The sequence below is a fragment of the Trichoderma ghanense genome (genome assembly GCF_004382785.1).
Source record: "Trichoderma ghanense strain CCMA-1212 chromosome Unknown scaffold_3, whole genome shotgun sequence".
In the NCBI taxonomy this organism is placed as follows: domain Eukaryota; kingdom Fungi; phylum Ascomycota; class Sordariomycetes; order Hypocreales; family Hypocreaceae; genus Trichoderma; species Trichoderma ghanense.
Genome location: NW_027395666.1, coordinates 657029 through 676233, shown reverse-complemented (window position 1 = coordinate 676233; position 19205 = coordinate 657029). Strand labels below are relative to the sequence as shown.

Below are 19205 nucleotides of genomic sequence, written 5' to 3'. Positions count from 1 at the left end.
TTGGGAGGTTGGGTGCCAGCGCCATGTGCGACTCCGAACTCCGTGTAGAGCAATCTCAGGACGCACCGGCATCGACAGAGCGTCTTCCTCGGACCTGGCCGTCAGCTAGACGTTGACGCTGTGTATGACGACCTCATCAGCTCGTGTGGAGCTGCCGTGGAGGTTGTTCTGAGCTCGCACCGTTTGCTGCGCATGCACATGCTTCGCGGGCCCGCGCACGGAGTAGTATTTGACTGGAGCCTTTCGCACATGCATGCATACCAAGGCGCAAGAGATTTGACTTTCGCTGATGGCGTTAGGGTGCACCGTCCCATCTCCGTGGCCTGCTCCCCAGAAACGAGCTGTTTGAGATTGGTTGCAGTCGGCGAGCATGGTGTCGTACTGGATACACTCAGAATGATAGCACGGAGCAGTCCGGAGAGCTTCCAGGCGTTGATACTCGAGAGGGCAATGAGCTGCGTTGGCGCCCGTCCGGACTGGAATGCAGGCACTGTGGCATGGGAAAGAAAAAAAAAAAGTCTGGAGAGCCCTGTCCATGTCATCCATCTGGTATTGTGTTTTCCTCCTCGCAGTCTTTCTCTGTCACTGGTAATTTCCATGCTCAGGAGGGCATGCTGCGCTGCCGGCCTTTGCCCAGAATGGCCCAGCAAGTGGATAGGGCAATTGGGGGTGCAAGGCCGCGCAGCCAACGAGAAGTAAACGTGCAAGCTGCTGTCAAAATCGATCAATTGTTGCCCCTCTACGTGGAATGGCGTGTTGAACTCTCAGCTCGCTCCTCAGCACACGGTCCAGGGGTAAGTGGTCGCCACTGGCTAGCGCCTCCCTAGCAGGTTGTTGAAAGCAAGATCGACGGGCCTTTGGATGGAGCGACTATCAAGTCTTCAGCTGTACGGATATGTATACCAGAATTGCGCACAACAGGTCCAGGGGACGCCTACTAGATGCGCCCGCCGGTTCCGACTCGGCGCAACGGACCACTGCAGGCCCAGCATCGTCGAATATATTCCATCGTTGTCTCGATGACAAAGTCTGTCTCATTCCCTCGCTGCCGGGTACTACGCAAGCCCGTACTCGTACAGAGCGGCCCTCACTGTAACTCTTGCACGACAGAGCTGCCCTATTTTCCCTCCGTGCGGAACGGGCACCGGTTATAGCAACCTTCGTCCAGTTGGTTAGGATTTGTGATGCAATACGGGGCGCAGGGCTCGATCAGACCAGTGCCAAGGGCTGGCGGCGTCGCCCGAGTGCATGCCACGCATTGGCACATCGCCATCGTAGTAGGTACTCGTAGCGTGAACGCGTCGTGGCTGGTACAATCTAACAATTGGCACTGTTGATCTTCAGGGAGGAAGAGAGATCATCAGGCCTTCGGAGAGCGATCGGCACCAACAAGCTTTTTCCACGCAAACTGTGTGCGAGACCTTTTTGTGGGAAAGGTTCCACCTCCACAGTCGTCTTTGAAAAGCCATGGTTGCGGACGATGACATCTGCTTTCCAGACAAGCAGCAACCCAATTGGAGTTACCATCAAGCAGGCCCACCGTCCAGCTAGAGGCACCAAAGCCGGCGATGCTGATGCCGGCTGCGAGCTGTAAGAAAAAATTTCTCCTCGTATGCTGGCTCCATCGTAGTCCACCCTGCTGTTGTCAGGAGAGGATCCAGTGCTTGTGACGGGGCTCGCATCGACGTCGAACGACCTGTTCATGCAATGGTGAGATATCAATGGCATCATGTATCCATACTTTGTCACTTGAACGCACATCGTCATGAGCAGCACGCGCCTGGATGAGGCCTAGTCGATACGTAATACCCAGGTACTTCTATCATTCAGTGGAGGCCAGAAGGCCAGAGTTTTCAGTGGGCCGCGCAATCCTGGATGGATGCATGCGGGGGCTCAAGGTTCGACGCCTCGTGTGTGGCTGTTGGCACTTCGTACCTCTTCGTCCCACGTCGCACCGCTGCTCGAGGTACCTCCCAAGCCTCCGTTGGCTGCGTTGGCCCTTTTCCAGGAACGGCCTACCCGGGATCCAGGAACGGACGTCACAGGAGGGGAAGGTAGAAAGTCAAACCGTCGAGTGATGCATCGAGAAGTCAATTCGGCCGGTCGGCAAAGCTGATGGGAGATGCGAGTTTTCGTAAATGCTGGTGAGGCGATGGGAGGATTGTGTGATGTTGAAGTTGGGAAAAAAAAATAAAAAAAAAAAAAAAAAAAGTGGTGAGTTGTTCCTGGGTAAAAGGCGGACTCAACGCCGGTTCGCTCCTGCCGACACAGAATCATAGAATCAGCTGCGATCCGGCTGCTCCTGCCACCCATGCACGCGAAAGAAACATCGCTTTGTCAGCTTGAATTCAGCAAACAATTGGTTCCAGGGAAGAGAGTATGAACCGAGTCTCCAAGAAGCAAAAACATGGGAAAGACGACATCTCAGCTCCCTGGCTCACGACTTCACATGCCAATACGGCGTCTTGCTACCGTATCAGCCACCAGTCTAGGCCCCAATACATCACCATTTCCCTACATTCCACTGCCATCAGGTACTTGGATGGTGCACGGCAGGCCCCTTCTGCCCTTGTCCCAAGCCCGGCTACGCACCAGCAGATACGATGGGAAGACGCGAGACTGGACAGCGCCTCATTTCGGAGACGGTTCGACCGGGAAGCTTCTCGATAGAGTAGCGGGCACCTTCTTGTGCAGGTACGGCCATTCGACGACAAAGAGCATCAACTCCTCCCGAATCGGCCGGGATTGGCTTCACATCCAGCATTCGATTCCATGATACCGTCCTCCACCCAACTGCTATATTGCAGCGGCAACGTGTAATGATGCCCTTTCTGATATCACGTCCGGCCGATAGAAGGCCGGACTGGAGCCGCATTCTACTGTACTGAGCGGATCGATGCAGACATGGGTTCAAAGCTCTAATCGTGCGCTAGGCCGACCTCCGCCGCAATGCCTATCCGGCGCTGCCATTCCCCTTCATCGGGATTTATGATCCGATGAGCCGTCAGCTTTGCCGTGGCGGTTTCTAGGCAGTTCTAGACCGCGAGCATCGACCCAGCTTTGTCCGTCGTTCGCGAACATGCATCGCCGTGCTCACCCTCGATCCGTGCTCCGGCCTGTTGTGTGCCTGGGCAAGTGACGAGGTGACGAACGAGGCCGCTCTTCTAAGACTCGGGAGCTTGTTTACTAGCACCTCGTAATGGGCAATCCAACTAATCATACTCAGCTGGCGGCCATGACGGTTGAATAATAAGGCACCGCCGGTTCTCTGCTAGGCTGACGCCTCGCGCATCTTGACCTCGCGCTACGCGGCACAGGTGCTCTTACTAGTTTTATCGGTGATTGAGCCGCGATTGAACAAGATTTTCGCGCTACGTCATCACGCGGATGGGTCTGGGGATGCGTCGCTTTCTTACCGTCGCTCAGCTCGTCTCTCTCCTTGGGTGTCGACTGATTCAAACGCGCTGGTTGCTGCAGAGTGTCTGCGAACATGACCTCGCCGGACCGGCCTTGGCTTAGCCATGGCGAAAGCCTCTACCATTCTTCCCTGCACACAAGGACAAATACTCTGACATCCCTGATACGCACCCGATCTCAGCAAAGCATATCGAGTCTACGGCCACCCGCTGCGGCACCGCGCCATCATGTGGAAGACGAGGAGACGGGTTCCATGCGGAACTCGTGGATGCGCAATGAAGACGAAGATATCGAGAGACTCCTGCGGGACGAGCACCGGTTGTCACGGATCCTCCTTGGTCCGCAAGCGCGGAGCTTGAAGCTCATCGGGAGAAGCAACCCGCGATATCGCTGGGAACGGTATTGGAAGACTGAAGAGCAGCTCAGTGCCATGAAGAAGCCCATGTAAATACTACTCAAGTGACCCTGACGGAAGTGCAGAGCCGAGGAGCTGACTCTTCTGCCGTCTTCAAGACGTCAATACTACCAGAGAACGAATTCCCTGATACAGCAGTACATGTACATCGATTGTCTCCTCGACTCATCCATCCCCCACGAGCTATTGAATGAGTATGCAGACGAGCTCGAGGCCTCGGCTTTCAAGCCTGTTGAAGTCCCTGATACCATTGCCGAGGAGACACCGCAAGCATCCTACCAGGCGCCGTCGCATCTCGATCAAGTGGCCGACTCATACGGCTCGGTCAACCACATCACCAGTGGGAAAAGTAGCAGCTCGTCATCCACGCTCAAAGCGTCAGCACATCCCCAAAGGCGAACTCCTAAAGACATTTTCCGCTCTTCCGAAAACCTGCCCCTACTACAACACCAGGGCGATGAAGAGAACGAGACACACTCGCGACCGCAGACCCCCGAACGGGTTATTCTGCCCAAGGAAGCTGGCCCGCAGCCGAATCTGCCGTGGCTCGAGGACGGCGACCTAAATCACGACGACCCTATCGTGGCATTGGCCATATGGATCAACCTCGTTGCAAACATCGTTCTCCTGGCAGGTAAAATCGCCGTCATTGTCTCAGTTCCATCCATGTCCGTCCTTGCGGCTCTGGTTGACGCAGTCCTCGATTTGCTGAGTACTGCCATCGTCTGGACGACCACAAGATTGATCTCGTCAAGCCAGCGGGATCTACACAATTATCCCGTTGGGCGGTCACGGTAAGCTCTATATTACCACTCAAGACGGATCCTGGGAGGCTGTCTCCTCACTAATCATTCAAAACTCTAGGCTGGAACCCCTTGGAGTGCTGGTCTTCTCCGTCATCATGATAACCTCCTTTTGCCAGGTTAGCCTGCAATGTATTCAGCGACTTGCTGGGCCTGAGCACAAAGTCCTCCAACTGAGCATGCCGGCTATCATCATTATGATCTCGACGATTGTTGTCAAAGGCGGCTGCTGGCTGTGGTGCCGTCTCGTGAAGAACTCAAGTGTCCGCGCTTTGTGGGTTACACCTGTGCTCGGTTATTCGCCGCCAATCGCCCATTACGAGCATGCAGGCTGACCCCCTATCTTTAACAGAGCCGACGATGCGATGACGGATGTCATTTTCAACATTGGCTCCATCTTGTTTCCTTTAGGTAGGTCCATAAGGGTTTCTTCTCTCTCGTTCTATCGATGCCTTTCTCTAACGCTTGGCTTCTCCACTCGCCAGTGGGCTTCTATGGCCACATCTGGTGGCTCGATGCGTCCGGCGGTCTCTTGCTCTCCCTCTTTGTCATCTTCATCTGGAGCCGCACCTCAGCTCAGCACATCCGCAACCTCACGGGCTTCTCTGCCCAGCCAGACGAACGAAACCTCCTCCTCTACCTCACGATGCGGTTCGCCACGGCCATCCGCCAGATCCAGAACCTGCGCGCGTACCACGTGGGCGACAAGCTCTTTGTGGAGGTGGACATTGTGCTCTCGGCCAACACGCCGCTCAAGGACAGCCACGACCTGAGCGAGGTGCTGACCTACTTCCTCGAGTCAGTGCCCATTGTCGACAGGGCCTTTGTCCACGTCGACTATCTGAGCTATAACGCGCCCACGCACATGCTCAAGCAGCCTGCCTCATGACACGACCCGACATGACATGTTCTTTTTTGAAAAACAGGGGCCCCACTGGGAAAGAAATGGGATTGCTACGGTATGACGTGAGCTATTTTCGGCGGTAATCAGTACTGATGACTTGCTTATTTTGGTGCGTTGACGAGTATTTTTAGCCAGCCGGATACCTATACATAGACCGATATGTGCTTAGATGTCGCAAATGCAGTCGCGTTGAGAAAGCTCGATATGATTTGCGTGCTTGGTATGAATGAAAACTACTGCTATCTATAGGTATTGTATATGTGTAATCCACCGTTAAAAGTAAACCCTTCTCTTCTATTAGCCCCTTTTGCCCTCGGGGTAAGCGTTACCGAATTATCCTCGCAGTTTTTCCAAGAGAAGAACAAGCAAAGGTAACGGAACAAGCTGTTGAGAAACGAAACAAAAACAACAAACGAAACAAGATAATGACAAAATTGGCTGCATACAGCACCGCTCAGTAAGGAATACCATTGGTAAGCAACTGGAACTGGTCGTAGATGCCCGTGCTATAGCTCGAATAGCTCTTCTTGATAAGGTCCCTCATGAAATCCGCCGCCTCGCGCTCCGTCTTGTCCATGACGAAGCGGTCCTTGAAGTTCTGCACGCTCTCGGGCTTGAAGCATGGCAGGCCGCTGTCCATCATGAGCAGCACAATCTGGCTGAGCTTGTCGCAGTACTGCCTGCTGGCGAGGAAGGCCTTGATGCAGAGCTGCTCAAAGGCCTTGAAGCTCTGGTGCTCGGTCGAGCCGCCCATGACGGCCATCATCTCGCTCGTGAGCTTGAAGGGCGCGCGCTCAAACTTGATGCCACCGGGGGCGATGTCGAAGCAGAAGCCGAAATCAATGTGCAGGATGTGCCCGGCGTCGTCAATCATGATGTTGCCGTTGTGCCGGTCCTTGAACTGCAGCAGAAAGGAAATGACCGAGTAGGCGGCCATGGACTTGACAAAGTTGCTGCGGGCCTGCTGGAAGCGGAGCGAGTCCTCGTTGCCGTACTTGGAGACGAAGTAGTCGTAGAGCCCGTTGACGGCTTCGCGGCCGAGCATGTCTCGCGAGATGGAGTTGGGGAGCACCTCGATGACGCCGCAGCCCGGCGCCGTCGCGGTGACGTGGTACGGGAACACGAAGACGTCGAGGCCGACGTTGTGGAAGATGCCGCGGAAGGCGGCAATCATCTGCAGCGCCAGCACGTCCTGTCTGCAGTCGTCGCCGACCTTGAAGATGCACGACTGCCATATCTCGACGGTGTTGTCCTCGGGCTCCTTGCCTTCCGCTGTTGCCGTGCCCTCCAGCAGCTGATTTTCCTGCTCGAGCCCGCCCTTGTGCTTCTTGATGCGGAAAGTGGCCATGTAGGGGGCCTTGGCGTGACTCTGCAGAGGCTTTCCGGATTTTCGATCGATGCCAATGACGATGCCGTCGGCGTCAATGGGGAGATAGACACCGACATCGACTTGGATCTTGCGGAGCTCTTCCTCAATCTTCTGCTTCTTTTCTGGCTTCGGCCGTTTGATGTAGGGCTTCAACTTGCCAGAGATGCTGGTGACTTCGTCAAAGAAGGCAAACTCTCTCTGATAAAACTCTCTGTCCTCGGGGGCAAAGCTGTCAACCATCTTGGCCATGATGGCGTCGAGAGTCGGTTTGATAGCGTCAGGAATTTGAGCATCATCGTCCTTGTACGCGTTGGCCTTCATGTTCCAGATGATCTGGTGAGCGAAATGCTGAGAAAACTGCGCGGTCTCAAGGATATATCGTTCCACATAGCCGAGAGTATCGTAACGCAGCGTTTGCACAATTTGAGGCACGTAGAAGAATGTGATGTCCACGGAATGGCTTTCCAGGGCTCGCATGGCATATTGGATGAGGAAAGGATGATCTCTGTATGCTGGCAGGAAGAGGGTCACGGCTGTGAGCGGATTGACTGGCTCCCAGAACAAAAGATACTGTTACACTTGGATTAGACTTGGCCAACATGCGAAAGGGTTATAGAAAAGGGGAGGCGGTAGGATCTTACCTTTAGCTGAGGACCAACATCGTCGGGCAGATGCCCTCCAAGAATGAGAGAAAGGGCTTCGGGCTCGGAGATGGCTCTTTCCGGCATCGCAAGGAGAAGCAATCTGACCTCGCGAGTCAATCGGGGGTAGTGGAATCTCGTCGGCAGCTCGATAGCAATCGCAGGATCTTCGAACCAGGCAGTAGGCACCAGAGGCAGGAGAGCAGCCTCAATCGCAGCTTTCGACGAGCTGTGATGGAGCGTCAAGTGAGCGTGATGCTGGGTGACAGGGCTGATCCACACTGTCAGACGTGTTTGCTCGTTCTCCAACAGCAGTTGCAGCAGCTGTTCCTTGGAGCGCAGCGAGTTCACGCCAGACGTGTTGGCTCCAATGGGAGCAACTACTTTCATGGCGGCGAGGACGTCGGAGATGAGCCGAAACTCGGTCTTCAGCTGCACCAGGTTGCTGCCAAACGACCACCTGGGCGGGTTCCTGAACCAGGAGAGGCCAAAGGATAGGATCTTGCCCTTGAGGCGGTATTGGGCTGTAGCGTTGATGATTGTGCTCCATCGTAGGACCTGTAGACCAAAGAGGACAATCTGCAAACGCAGTTCTCTTGCCAGTGGATGGGACGAGCACTGCCTCGCGGCGTCCAGAGTCACGTCGAGCATGCGAATAAAGATCCGCTGAACGTCGGGGCAGCCAAGCCTGGTGGCGTTGAAGTGGCTGCTGAAGAATTGAAGCAGACGAGCGTGAGGAGACAGAATGTCATGTACCAACTGCCGTCTTTTTGCAAGCATCTCCAGCTCACTTGGCGCGAATTCCTCCTTGAGGTAGAACGGATCGGGATGGCCCAAAGCTGGATGGAACAGCCCGACCTTGCGAGAAATGCTCAGCTCCCACTGTTGAGCGATGGAGTTGAGCAGTTTGGGCTCCAGCCGCGGATTCTCATTCATGACACCGAGCCACAACGAAACGCCAAGCTTAATGGACTGCTTCGTGAAGAGAGCAAAGGGTATGTTTACGAGATAGCGAGCGACGGCCGACTCATCTTTCCCGCCACGGCACAACAGGGCGGCTGCCCGTCTGAGAATCTCTCGAACCTCGTTCAAGGAGGTGGACTTCTTACTCAGGATTCGAGCCTCAATGTGAGCCAGAGCAGTGGCCGCATTGGCACTCTCAATCACCGTCGTCTGGACAAATGATGACCGGCGGTTCATGTTCATAAAGGTAATGAGCTCGGATCCTCTATCTGGCAGCGTCTCGCCATAGCGGTACTCCTGGCGAGTCGTATACTGAGCGATAAGGTCGGATGCTGTGTTGAGAGCGGTGTCTCCGACGCGGTCGAGAGACTGCAGCCTGTTATCCGTCGAAGGGATGATGGATCCAACTTCCAGAGCGAAAGACCGACCGAGTGAAACATGGCCGTACGCACCGTCGTCTTCGAATTCTGACAAGTATGTCTGGAGAAGGCCCTTGACGTCCAGTGGCGCTAGGTTGATGGCAGTGGTAACCCACGCCTTGGCCTTTCGGTTCAGGGCATCCAGCGTCCAGCGACGGAAATCGTAGTCATCGGACAGTTCCAGCGTCACATTGCCAAGCTTCGAAGTGAAAATCGAGCGTGGCGTGTAGACATCGGTCTCAGCCTCCAGACAGCTTGTCCACAGGAGGGAGAGCAGCTCCAGCAAAGCGAAGAGAGACGTTCTGTGGCATAAAGCCGAAGGGACGTCCCTGATGATACGGTCCGCGCAAGCAAATGCGGCCTGTTGGACTCGCTCGATGCGATGACAGCAATTGCGGAAGATGGAGACAAGCTGAGTAGCGGCGTACTGAGAGGAGAAGCTTGGGTCAATGCCGGCGAGCGTCTTCTTCAAGTACTTGTCGACGACAGCAGCAGCAATTCCCTCCATCGTGCTGCTGACATCTCCCTTTCGCATGGCCGGCTCCAAAAAGTACGTCAGAGCCTTGGTGCAATCGCCAGCGTCGGCGCGGAGACTTTCCACCAGGTAGGCGGCTTGAAGGAAGATAACCTTTCGGTAGCTGAGGCTCTTAATGTCAGCTGCCTTTGAGGGCACGAGCTCGCTGAGAAGCTTCTTCTGCATCGCCTCTCGGTCGTTGCTGTGTCCTCTTCTCAGGACGGTATTCAGCTCGATGTCGCTCTCGACTTGTTCGCTGCGCGAGCTCGCCACCAACGCGGGAGAGTGCACGGCAATCATGCGAAGCTCATCGATGTGCTTTTTCCCGCGTTCAGTAGTTGTCATGAAGCCGTGTACGACAATGTTGAACCACGCATCTCTCAGAAGACTATACGAGTCATCATTCGCCAGAGGCTCCGAGGCAAGATCATTGCTGGCCATGAAAACGGCGAGAGGATGGAGCAGCTCGCCAATCTCCAGAGCAGCCAACTGCACGTCCGAGTCCTTGGTTTGCCCGGATGCGTGAGCGTCTCCGAGGGAAATGATGCTGTCCAGCAGATGCTCCCAGTAGATGTCGAATAGGGGTGAATCCCGTCGCAAGCGAGCAGAGATGTGAGCACGAGCTCTTTTGACCGAGCCCAAGATGAAGTCTTTCCTCTCCACCACGCCAATATGGCATATCCTCGAGTACAGTTTGAGGAGAGAGCGGAACTCCAGTTGGCCTCCACTAAGGGCCAACGTAGCTGCGCCAGCTATGACTTGAGTGTCCACACTGACATTGACCTTGTCCAGCTTCTGCAGCAGCATAGACTGGGCAAGAGCCGTAATCTTCTCGTCGTCGCATGCTGCTGCAATGCCGCATATCGCCTGGACAACGTTGCCATAGATGATGGCCGTTTCTTCCTCGCCGTCCATCTGCAAAGAAATGGCGCTTCCCGTCGAATGTCTGTTAGCATACACAGGGGCCAAGTTCGCTTCGCCGGCGGTGCCGTTTGCTTGCAGTGCAATGGCTGCTTCTGAACCGGGACTCAGCACATTGCCCAGGGTATAGAGAGTGCTGATGACTGCATCTTTCGAGAGCAGCTTCAGTACATATGCCAGACTCTTAGATGCCACCCCGACGGTGCTGCCCTGAGGAACAGTTTGGACGAGGAAGCGGGGAAGCACGCGGCTGACAGTCGACGAGAACGCGGGAGCTATACGACAGCTTAGAGCCAGGCACTGCAGAACAGTGGAGGCCAGTGTTTCGTCGGCCATCTGCAGAGGGTCTTCCAGTGCCTCCTGCAGCCAAGTGGTGAGGACTTCCGCATCCGCAATCTCCTCATTCAACAAAGCACAGTTCAGGTACGTGATCATGGCAGCAGATTTGACTGCAAAAGCAAGCTGTTGCTGGGAGTGAGCTCCAAGCCGCACAAAGTCTGCACCGGCCTCAATGTAGTGCATCTGCTCGATAGCAAGGCCAGTATACGTCTCGACTGAGCTAATGTCGGCTTGTGCATCCAGACTTGAGCCGGCTTTGGGGCTGCCATCCTTGGACATGAGGATATCCAAGATGTGGGTAGTGCGAAGGCGCGCTCCATCCGCAACCATCAAGGAGCTACTCGCCAAGACGAGCCACATGAAGCTGCGCTGCAGCAACATGGCACCAAGGGGCCTCCCCGCGGCAGCGTAGTGGCGCAAATGCCTCTTCCACTCCTTGACGTCTCTGTCTGAGCTCAGGGAGTTGCGGATGGTGGAGATTGCGGTCTCGACCGCAACCAGGAAGGGTTCCGAGAGGAGCTGTCGGATATTCTGTATAAGGTGTAGTCGGCCATCGACTCTCCAGAAGTCTGCCTGGGCGGATACAGCATCGAGGAAGCCAACGAGCGCAAGAGCGACGGTCGCGGTGCGAATCGCATCGTCCAAATGGGGGTTCTCGGGATCTCCGACGTGTGGCGACAAGACATTTTCTGCCACCTTGATGCAGTCGTTGGCGAAGTGCCAGATGCCATTGGAGATCTCCTCGTGAAGCCCGCGATGGTTGTTTCCGAGCGACAACAACGCGGCCGTAACGTGGAAGGCGAGCGACTCTGTCGGGGATGGTTCGATCTTGCGAAAGAAGGGCGACGGCACAAAGACTTGGGTATGGATGTCGAGCATATAAGGAATCAATCGATAGGAGAGCTTCTGGGCGCTTTGGCTGGACTGAATGTTCGGCGCCGTCTTGCAGAGCGCAAGGAGGACCTCAAACTCGCGAATGGACTACATGACAGGTATAACTCGTTAGCTCCTGGCCTTCGCCTCCCACGTGTAAGCCGAGATGCGAGAGGTTTGCTGACCATAGGGACGATCCCCAGAGAGCCGTTTGGCTTTGCATCATGCCCGGGCCGGCCATGTTCGCTTCCCCGTCCTCCAGCATGGCACGCCTTGTACAGTCGATCGAGGTCTGACTTGTCCGTCGAGGTCGCAGAGCTGGCCGCCGAGAGCGACGCAATCTTCTCCAGCGCTCTGGCGCGGATGTCGCGCGTCATGGTCGCAGTTCCCGGTGTCGCTAAGCTGTGGTTCAGCACTACTAGGCGATGGCACAGCTCCCACAGAGCTGGGCAGATGAATGTCCGCAACGCCCAAGTCGAAAATGGCGACCAACGGAAATGACGGAGCTGCGATCCTTTTCTCGCTCCCACCTGGTATTAAGGGGTGGTCACTGACCGGAGGCAATCAGGCTGCTTAGTCATCGGAGCTACCCCCCCAGTTCTGGACCTAGCAAGGCTCCCACTTGACGCGTGCATGCTGTTGCGATATAGCATCACAGACCAACGTCAGGCCATCCGTCTGCTGCCATTAACCTCTCCTCTCGTCAACGACGCTGCGATAAAGTACCATCGGAACACCGCCAAGATGGCCGCCATGTTCAGCCAGAACCCGCTCATGAACGGGCCCAACTACTCCTTCTCAGATGTGCCCAAGACGGCCCACGGCGAGCCTCGACAGCACCGCTTCAACCCGTAGGTCATCCGGCTTGTCCTTGGTCTGGTTGTCTGCAGTGCATTAACCCATCGTTGCAGCTACTCCGACAATGGCGGCTCTACGCTTGCCATTGCCGGCGCCGACTTCACCATCATGGCGGGCGATACCCGTCACACCAGCGGCTACAGCATCAACTCCCGAATGGCGCCCAAGGTCTTCAAGATCGGTGGCACCACTGCCACCCAGGAAGATGCCACCATCGTCCTGTCCGTCTGTGGATTTGCCGCCGATGGCGAGGCTCTGCGCGATCGTTTGGACACCGTCTGCAAGATTTACCGCTACCGACACGGCAAGCCCATGACGCTCAACGCCTGTGCCAAGCGGCTGTCCACCATTCTCTACCAGAAGCGATTCTTCCCATACTACACACATGCCATGCTCGGCGGCCTCGACGAGGAGGGCAAGGGTGCGGTCTACTCCTACGACCCGGTTGGAAGCTACGAGAGGGAGCAGTGCCGAGCCGGCGGTGCTGCGGGCAGCTTGATCATGCCCTTCCTGGACAACCAGGTCAACTTCAAGAACCAGTACATCCCCGGCAGCGGAGAGGGCCACGAACTGAAGGAGAGGGAGCGCCGCCCCTTGACGCGGCCAGAGGTCGAGACGCTTGTCAAGGATGCCTTTGACGGCGCTGTGGAGCGTCACATCGAGGTCGGCGATTCTCTGCAGATGTTGATTATCACAAAAGAGGGCATCGAGGAGGTCTTCCTGCCTCTAAAGAAGGACTAGATTATGAAGCCTGTTTCTCGTCTCTTGTTTTGGAATGCATAACGATGTATATTAGCCGCTCAGTCTGAACGCTCAAGAAGCCTCAATTGGACGCACCCTGGACGTTTCAACCCCGCGTGACCATCATGTCTCTTATCCAACTCCGCTTTACGATACCTGCACTTGTAGCTACGCGGCCCTGCAGCTCCGATGACACCACCCACAGACATCTACGTACTTGGATCTACGACATTAACCGCAGGTTCAAGGGCGGTGTACTTTCGTACGGCGTACGACGAATTGCTTTGAAGCAAAAGCTTGTGAACTTGCGGCATCCCACTTCTACAGCCACCCATTCTGCCCTTCTTCGAGGCGCCGACTCCTTGCAGCTCTGCAGGGGATCAGAGCATCCGTCAGCCACCTGTCTCGTATTCAACCCTACATAGCAGCAGTGCTGGTGAATTCTTTCGAAAGTTGTCTTGGAGAGCTCCGGTTGGACGGCTGGCCAAGGCAACTCGGCCAATCCCACGCGGGAAATGCTGCATCCGAGCTGACTTCGTCGGCCATCAACGACGCCTTCGGCCAGCTCAGATACAGACTTTCTGGACGAAGGCCGAGTTCAACCTCGGACAGACGAAGACTGTAACGAGCTTTGGATATTCAGGTGATGATGAAACTACCGATAATCCAGATGCAGCTGGACCTCGTATCGATGGAAGTGAATCTGCGTCATCTGTGGACTATGGGTTGTCTGAAAGTGAAACTGTATCCGGCAATGACTAGCAAGGGGACGGCTCCCTAACGTTGAGTTTGCATAACGTTGGATTTTGTTCCCATATGAGATCTGATTTATGAGGTGTTTTACCCCTTCTTAGAAAAGGGACGGTGAAAAACTGTAAGCTCTTCCTCACGATATCGCTCGACTTCTGTGTTTGGGAGCTAATGCCTACAGGGTTGTAGCTTTTTGTCAAGCCAGACAGGCACTTCAGGATCGACACAACTGAGACTCAACCATGTCAGATATCAGATATCGGGAGCCGACGATTGCCATGTCAAAGGCAATAATGCAATTGGTGCGGCTGCACATTGGTCAATCAGTGATGGTGTTATGCATTGGTAAGGTAAACGCAAGTGTGGCACGCCTTGTACGTACAGTAGACACCCTCATCACAGAGGGCGCCTAACTCAGCTCGGGAGCAAAGAAAGTACGTCGTGAGGACAGTTGAGAATTGTGGACCATGTCTTCCAAGGGTTTTCGGCCCTCTATCGAAGCACTGGAATGCGTATGAACATATCCTCCCGACTTGGCTCCAAAGGCTGCGGACCTCGGTGACTGAGATGCTTGGCCTCCGCCCTTCCACAGAGCTTGGCACAATGTCCTACCAAAATCATAACGCAAACGAGTTAGTATGCATACCCAAGTTTGTGGCAGTTTCCAGGGTCTGAAGGTCACGCCGTCCCAACAAAGCCTCGTTGGGACTACTAGGTCCCGAATCGCCTCTCACTGCCTGGCTTTTCGCATTGACCCCGATGGCAAAAAGCAAGGATCCAGCCCTACCACGATACGTGGCAAGCAGCAAACGCCGGTCTCAAACACGTGGTGAGAGCTTCCTGGGTCACCATGGCGAAGAGACCGACCAAAGGCTCGCGCGGGTGCGGCGGCCATTGCAATTCCGCATGCCTCCTTGGCCTCCCTTGCCTCCAATGCCAGCGGGAGGACATGGTCAACATCAAATGGCGGGGTATCCTCCAGAAGATGCCATTGAGCCCCCCTCTGGCGCATATTTAGAGGTCGAGTACCTGTACAAACAGATGGGCCAAAGCAGAGGGGCTTTTGCAGCCCCGACTGCACGTAGTATATCCGTAGAACTGGAGCCTGTGCATCGATGATCCCAATCAACGCAGTGTAGAAATCGCGAGGCGCAGCCTGTTGACCATCCAATACAAGTCACATCTCCTACGCATCGCTCATTTGGCACTAGGCGCTTGGAGAATGGATAGACAAGCCCGGAGGCAGGTAGGGGTAGCACGCCTTTGCACGCGTCTGCCGGTCTTGCTTTCTTACTGGGCGGATTTGCTCCTCGCAGTGTGATCGCACTCGTACCGATGAGCTGAGCTGGCAATGCAGCCACTGTGGCGTGCAAGATGGGTATCGCCTCAAGCTTCCCCCGGCATGCTTCAGGGCTCGGCGTATGAAAAGGGCGTTCCTGGATCGTCTTATCCGCGTTGGCCAACATGACGATCGACGGTTCGCGCCTACGTATTCTCAAAAGCGATCTTGCGTTTTCGAAGGCTGTCGGACCCGGGCGAAGCTGCAACTGCGAACATTTTCGCCACCAGAGGAGTTGAGCTGCGACCGAGCGTGAGAGGTATTGTCGATCTAAAAGTGACGAGTAACTTGCCCCAGGCGAGGAGTCCTTATGAAGGAGTTATGAAGAGAAGAAGCAATCAGTAACAACTCAACCGGTGCGATGACTGGTGAGCCTACTACTTCCGTACACTGTCTGTTGAGAGGCCGAGACATGGGAAGCCGTGTACTGTAGAGACCAGAGACCCCAGCGATCAGGACGATTGGACACGAGCATCTGCAATCTGATGAAATTGGTCGCGAGTGAGTTGCGTCATTGAGTCGCTTCAGCCCTCAGTCCGAGGCTTTGATCTCGGGCAGCTTTTGACGTGAGCTTGATGCAGATCGTGTAATCGAGACGACAGGAGATGGACAGGAGACGGAGGGGAGACGAGGTTGGAGCAAAGTCAACAAGCTACGTCACACAATGCGGGGAGTATGCAATCGAGCAGACAGATACTCCGTAGATGCGAGATGCTTGACAGAGGACGAATCTGTGAATGTTTGCAGAAGCCAGCATCTGACAGGCGGCATGACGAACAAGCAGGTTTGCCATACCGAGCGATGTCGTCATTGCCCGCGCCAGCTGCGACGAGACGCAGGTGCTACCTGGCCGTAGTTCCTGCCTTGTATCGTAGAGCGCGACGAGCAATGCCAGTTAACCCCAAGGCAGGCAAGATCGGCGCTCTTGCAGCAGAAGGGATAAGTCCACGATAACAGTGGCAGCCCCAGCCTTGTCTCCTCGTGCTCCTCCAACTGTCACCGTCACCGTCACCTTACCTTGGGAGCACGGATCGAAGACGTCTGTTCGCTGCGCACAGAGATGGGATTTTCCACATGGCGACGCAGATGCAGCAACGCAGCCATGCGTATCCGCTAATGCACACAAACCACGGACGGCCGCCGCCCTGCAGCCCTGGACACTGGCGCGCTTCTCCACGTCGGATTTCCTGTGTCTGATGCCTACCTTACTTACTGCTACCTACCTATTGGGTGCTACCTACTGCTTGTGCACCGTGACAAACTTCTCCTGCGAAGCCATGCCACGGAGCGCGCCTTGGAAGCCGTGCAATTTTCCGGTAATGGCCTGGACCGGAGCATCAAGTCCGCCCTCGACTCTACTCGCTGAGAAAAAAGACAGGAAAACAATGCCCCTTGCGGAGTAGCGTTTTTGCGAACTACTATAGCACTGCTGGGCCAGGTACGCAGTACTTGGAAGCGGACAACTTGTGCTTAGACGACATAGCGAGTATGGCCGGACTACCAAGTACTTGTACAAACGGGCAACAGGTTCCTGGATGTTGGTTGTGGAGTGGGAGATGGAAATGGGTATGGAGATGGAAATGGATGCAAGAACGGGTATGGGCTGCGCTACGCGTCGGCCGTGGACACAGCTTAAACGAGGGGTCAAGGTTTGGCGAGAACCTGCTTTTTCGCCCCGTCGGCTTTGGTGCCTCTGACTTCATAGCCAGGGTCCAGCTCAAGGGTCCAAGCCAGGGTGGCGGTGTTCGCGGGGAAAGCGCCTCAGGGAATCAGGCCCTTTGTGGCCTTGGGGCCATTGCCGATTTACCAGTGCAGGGCGTTGCTGGGAACAGGAACTCTGGACTCTCTGGTTCAGCACAGGTACCGGCCTCGGTTTATGACAGCTGGAGGGAGGGCGAGTCGGCTGCCCCAGGCGCTGTTGTCGAGGGCGAGCGCAGCAACTGTTCGCGACGCAAGGACGGGCTCAACTGCCGGCGGATGGGGAACTGGACAAAATTCGATTCTGGCGGCATCGAGAAACCAAAAACCAGCATTTCCCCATGTCCGCTATCAATTGAGGCATGGCAAGGCGTCCATGCCCCTCCCGCAGGCCAATGCCATGGTGTGTGACCAGCCCGGGCGGTCAATTAAGGAATTTTAGGTCGCGGGATGGGCTTCACACCCTTGCGTCAAGGCGGCTTGGCCACGAAGGTACAAGGCCGGGACGTGAGAGGGGTGGGCCGGCAGCAGCAGAGATGGAAAGTGATCGACGGATTCCATGGACCACGAACCAACAACTCGACATTGCTGGCGCTGCCTTCAACGCGCCAGACGCCGTCGTCAAGCTTCACCTCTCGCGGCACTGCTTCAATGCAGATCCTGCTTCTTATTGACGCTGTCACAAGCGCCCTCCGGAGCCTAGCGGATGCGGGAGCCGTTGATTCTCTAGACAAGGCAGCGACCGGCACGGATTACAGAGGGCCGGGCGAGTTGGAAGTGGGCTGCATCCCTAGCCCTGCCTTGCGCATGCGTACATGTACCCATCGCTCGTGATCGATGCTGGGACCAGAAGGCAGGAGAAAGACGGAGAAGCGAAATTTACAACGGCAGCTCGTTACGAAATGTGAAGCTATTCCGGAGCACGTCCAAGAGCGATGCTACGCCTTGTCGATCCGAGCCACAATCACGCTATACGGGCAAACTATTCATCGGTGGATGCGAAAGGGGGGCCTTCGTTTCATGTCCCCTTCATACGCGCACTGAATTGAGTTGACTTCATGGCCAATGCTATGCCCCAAGCGGCCGTACCATATCATTCTGGATGGAAAGGAAGGCGAAAAAGAAAGAGGCCACAACCCGGACACCGCGCGCTGGAGCTATTTGATACTATTTCACGGGCTTTGCGTTTTTTAGACCGACCGAGGCGCCGACCCGTTTCGGTGAACCCGTGGCTGCGAGTTGATGTGGAGAGCTGCTCCAGGCCTGCTTTGGTTCTGCCAGTCTGTCAGTTCTGCCAGTCTATACAGCGAGCCTTCAGCAGCCGATTGCTCGGAAAATTGTTGGGCACGTAGCCGTGATTGATGGATGGTGTGAAGAGGCTGACGACGCTGAACCGGTGGCATCACATTGCACAGGAGGCTAGCGGCGACTGAGACGAAGCAGAACTTCGCCTTGATCTGATGGTAGAGTGATGCTTTTCGTCTGCTCCGTCTACTATGGCTAGCCACGGATCGTGACATAGCTCTGTGGTGGCGAACAAGGGAAAGCCACATGCGGTTCCCGGTTTCCGGTTTGTTTTAACCTCGTGCGACTGAGGCGTCTGATTTCGCAAGGGCTGCCCACCCGCCCGCCACACTTTCAGATGTTAGTTCCAGGGTTCAGTTCGCAGCTGGCTAGCCAACCGGCGTTCGAGCCTGGCTTCCATGTACTTTCAGAGCAGCAAGCAGCTCTGTACCTATCATTGCTGGTATCCTTGTGGCGAACTTTCTTTGCTGTTCGCTTTCCCCTGCCGGTTTCTTGCGGGCTCCATTCTCCATGGCTAGCTCCATCCTTGTCCACACGCCCCCAAGCGCCCTTCCTCACAAGGCGCCTCCTGACAGCTATGCCGTACGATTTACGCCGGCCTGATCTTCGTGCTGGGAGATGGGGTGTACAGGCAACTCCGACTCTAGGTACCTGAATAGCAAAGGTACACACTTGAACCACGGGCCATTAGCACATGCAGGTCGTCGCTTGTCAAGCCCAACGCCACCTCGTTGAGAATCCATATCCATTGCAAGAATTCATGCAGATAAGCCACTTAGCTTTCTACATGTTCCCTGCTGACGAAGCCACAGGAGGTTTGCACCGTTAATGTTGGCAGCTCTGTGCCTTGGCCATGTTTAGTCTGACCAGGGGCTATGCAAATCTCCGCTTCCACAGTCGATTCGGTCTAGACATTGGTCGACCACCAGGTCAAGG

General features: G+C 55.4%; 9 protein-coding genes across 9 annotated transcripts; 4 read left to right on the top strand and 5 right to left on the bottom strand.

Moving 5' to 3' along the window:
- Nucleotides 1-105: 105 nt before the first annotated feature.
- Nucleotides 106-372, bottom strand: CCMA1212_003531 (uncharacterized protein; the record flags this gene model as incomplete). Its single annotated transcript, XM_073700876.1, has 1 exon — nucleotides 106-372. The coding sequence occupies one exon, from the start codon at nucleotides 370-372 to the stop codon at nucleotides 106-108; it is 267 nt and encodes an 88-aa protein (XP_073560602.1).
- Nucleotides 373-1209: 837 nt separating this feature from the next.
- Nucleotides 1210-1767, bottom strand: CCMA1212_003530 (uncharacterized protein; the record flags this gene model as incomplete). Its single annotated transcript, XM_073700875.1, is given in 3 exon segments — nucleotides 1210-1307; nucleotides 1323-1696; nucleotides 1760-1767. 3 exon segments carry the CDS (start codon nucleotides 1765-1767, stop codon nucleotides 1210-1212), a joined length of 480 nt encoding a protein of 159 aa, XP_073560603.1.
- Nucleotides 1768-3490: 1723 nt separating this feature from the next.
- On the top strand, nucleotides 3491-5524 carry CCMA1212_003529 (Metal tolerance protein 3; the record flags this gene model as incomplete). Its single annotated transcript, XM_073700874.1, has 5 exons — nucleotides 3491-3861; nucleotides 3931-4626; nucleotides 4697-4909; nucleotides 4988-5046; nucleotides 5121-5524. The coding sequence occupies 5 exons, from the start codon at nucleotides 3491-3493 to the stop codon at nucleotides 5522-5524; spliced, it is 1743 nt and encodes a 580-aa protein (XP_073560193.1).
- A 469-nt stretch (nucleotides 5525-5993) lies between these two features.
- CCMA1212_003528 (Phosphatidylinositol 4-kinase stt4) lies at nucleotides 5994-11955 on the bottom strand (the record flags this gene model as incomplete). The annotated part of the gene is made up of 3 exons (XM_073700873.1): nucleotides 5994-7478; nucleotides 7550-11686; nucleotides 11764-11955. The coding sequence occupies 3 exons, from the start codon at nucleotides 11953-11955 to the stop codon at nucleotides 5994-5996; spliced, it is 5814 nt and encodes a 1937-aa protein (XP_073560192.1).
- Nucleotides 11956-12322: 367 nt separating this feature from the next.
- CCMA1212_003527 (Proteasome subunit beta type-6) lies at nucleotides 12323-13177 on the top strand (the record flags this gene model as incomplete). The annotated part of the gene is made up of 2 exons (XM_073700872.1): nucleotides 12323-12429; nucleotides 12490-13177. 2 exons carry the CDS (start codon nucleotides 12323-12325, stop codon nucleotides 13175-13177), a joined length of 795 nt encoding a protein of 264 aa, XP_073560185.1.
- On the bottom strand, nucleotides 12473-13304 carry CCMA1212_003526 (uncharacterized protein; the record flags this gene model as incomplete). The annotated part of the gene is made up of 2 exons (XM_073700871.1): nucleotides 12473-13162; nucleotides 13299-13304. 2 exons carry the CDS (start codon nucleotides 13302-13304, stop codon nucleotides 12473-12475), a joined length of 696 nt encoding a protein of 231 aa, XP_073560184.1.
- CCMA1212_003525 (uncharacterized protein) lies at nucleotides 13303-13939 on the top strand (the record flags this gene model as incomplete). The annotated part of the gene is made up of 2 exons (XM_073700870.1): nucleotides 13303-13446; nucleotides 13505-13939. The coding sequence occupies 2 exons, from the start codon at nucleotides 13303-13305 to the stop codon at nucleotides 13937-13939; spliced, it is 579 nt and encodes a 192-aa protein (XP_073560187.1).
- A 947-nt stretch (nucleotides 13940-14886) lies between these two features.
- Nucleotides 14887-15537, bottom strand: CCMA1212_003524 (uncharacterized protein; the record flags this gene model as incomplete). The annotated part of the gene is made up of 1 exon (XM_073700869.1): nucleotides 14887-15537. A coding segment is annotated over one exon (651 nt), but the record flags the coding sequence as incomplete, so codon positions are not given.
- A 304-nt stretch (nucleotides 15538-15841) lies between these two features.
- CCMA1212_003523 (uncharacterized protein) lies at nucleotides 15842-17375 on the top strand (the record flags this gene model as incomplete). The annotated part of the gene is given in 4 exon segments (XM_073700868.1): nucleotides 15842-16209; nucleotides 16224-16455; nucleotides 16750-16832; nucleotides 16858-17375. Coding segments are annotated over 4 exon segments (1200 nt in total), but the record flags the coding sequence as incomplete, so codon positions are not given.
- Between the last annotated feature and the right edge of the window lie 1830 nt (nucleotides 17376-19205).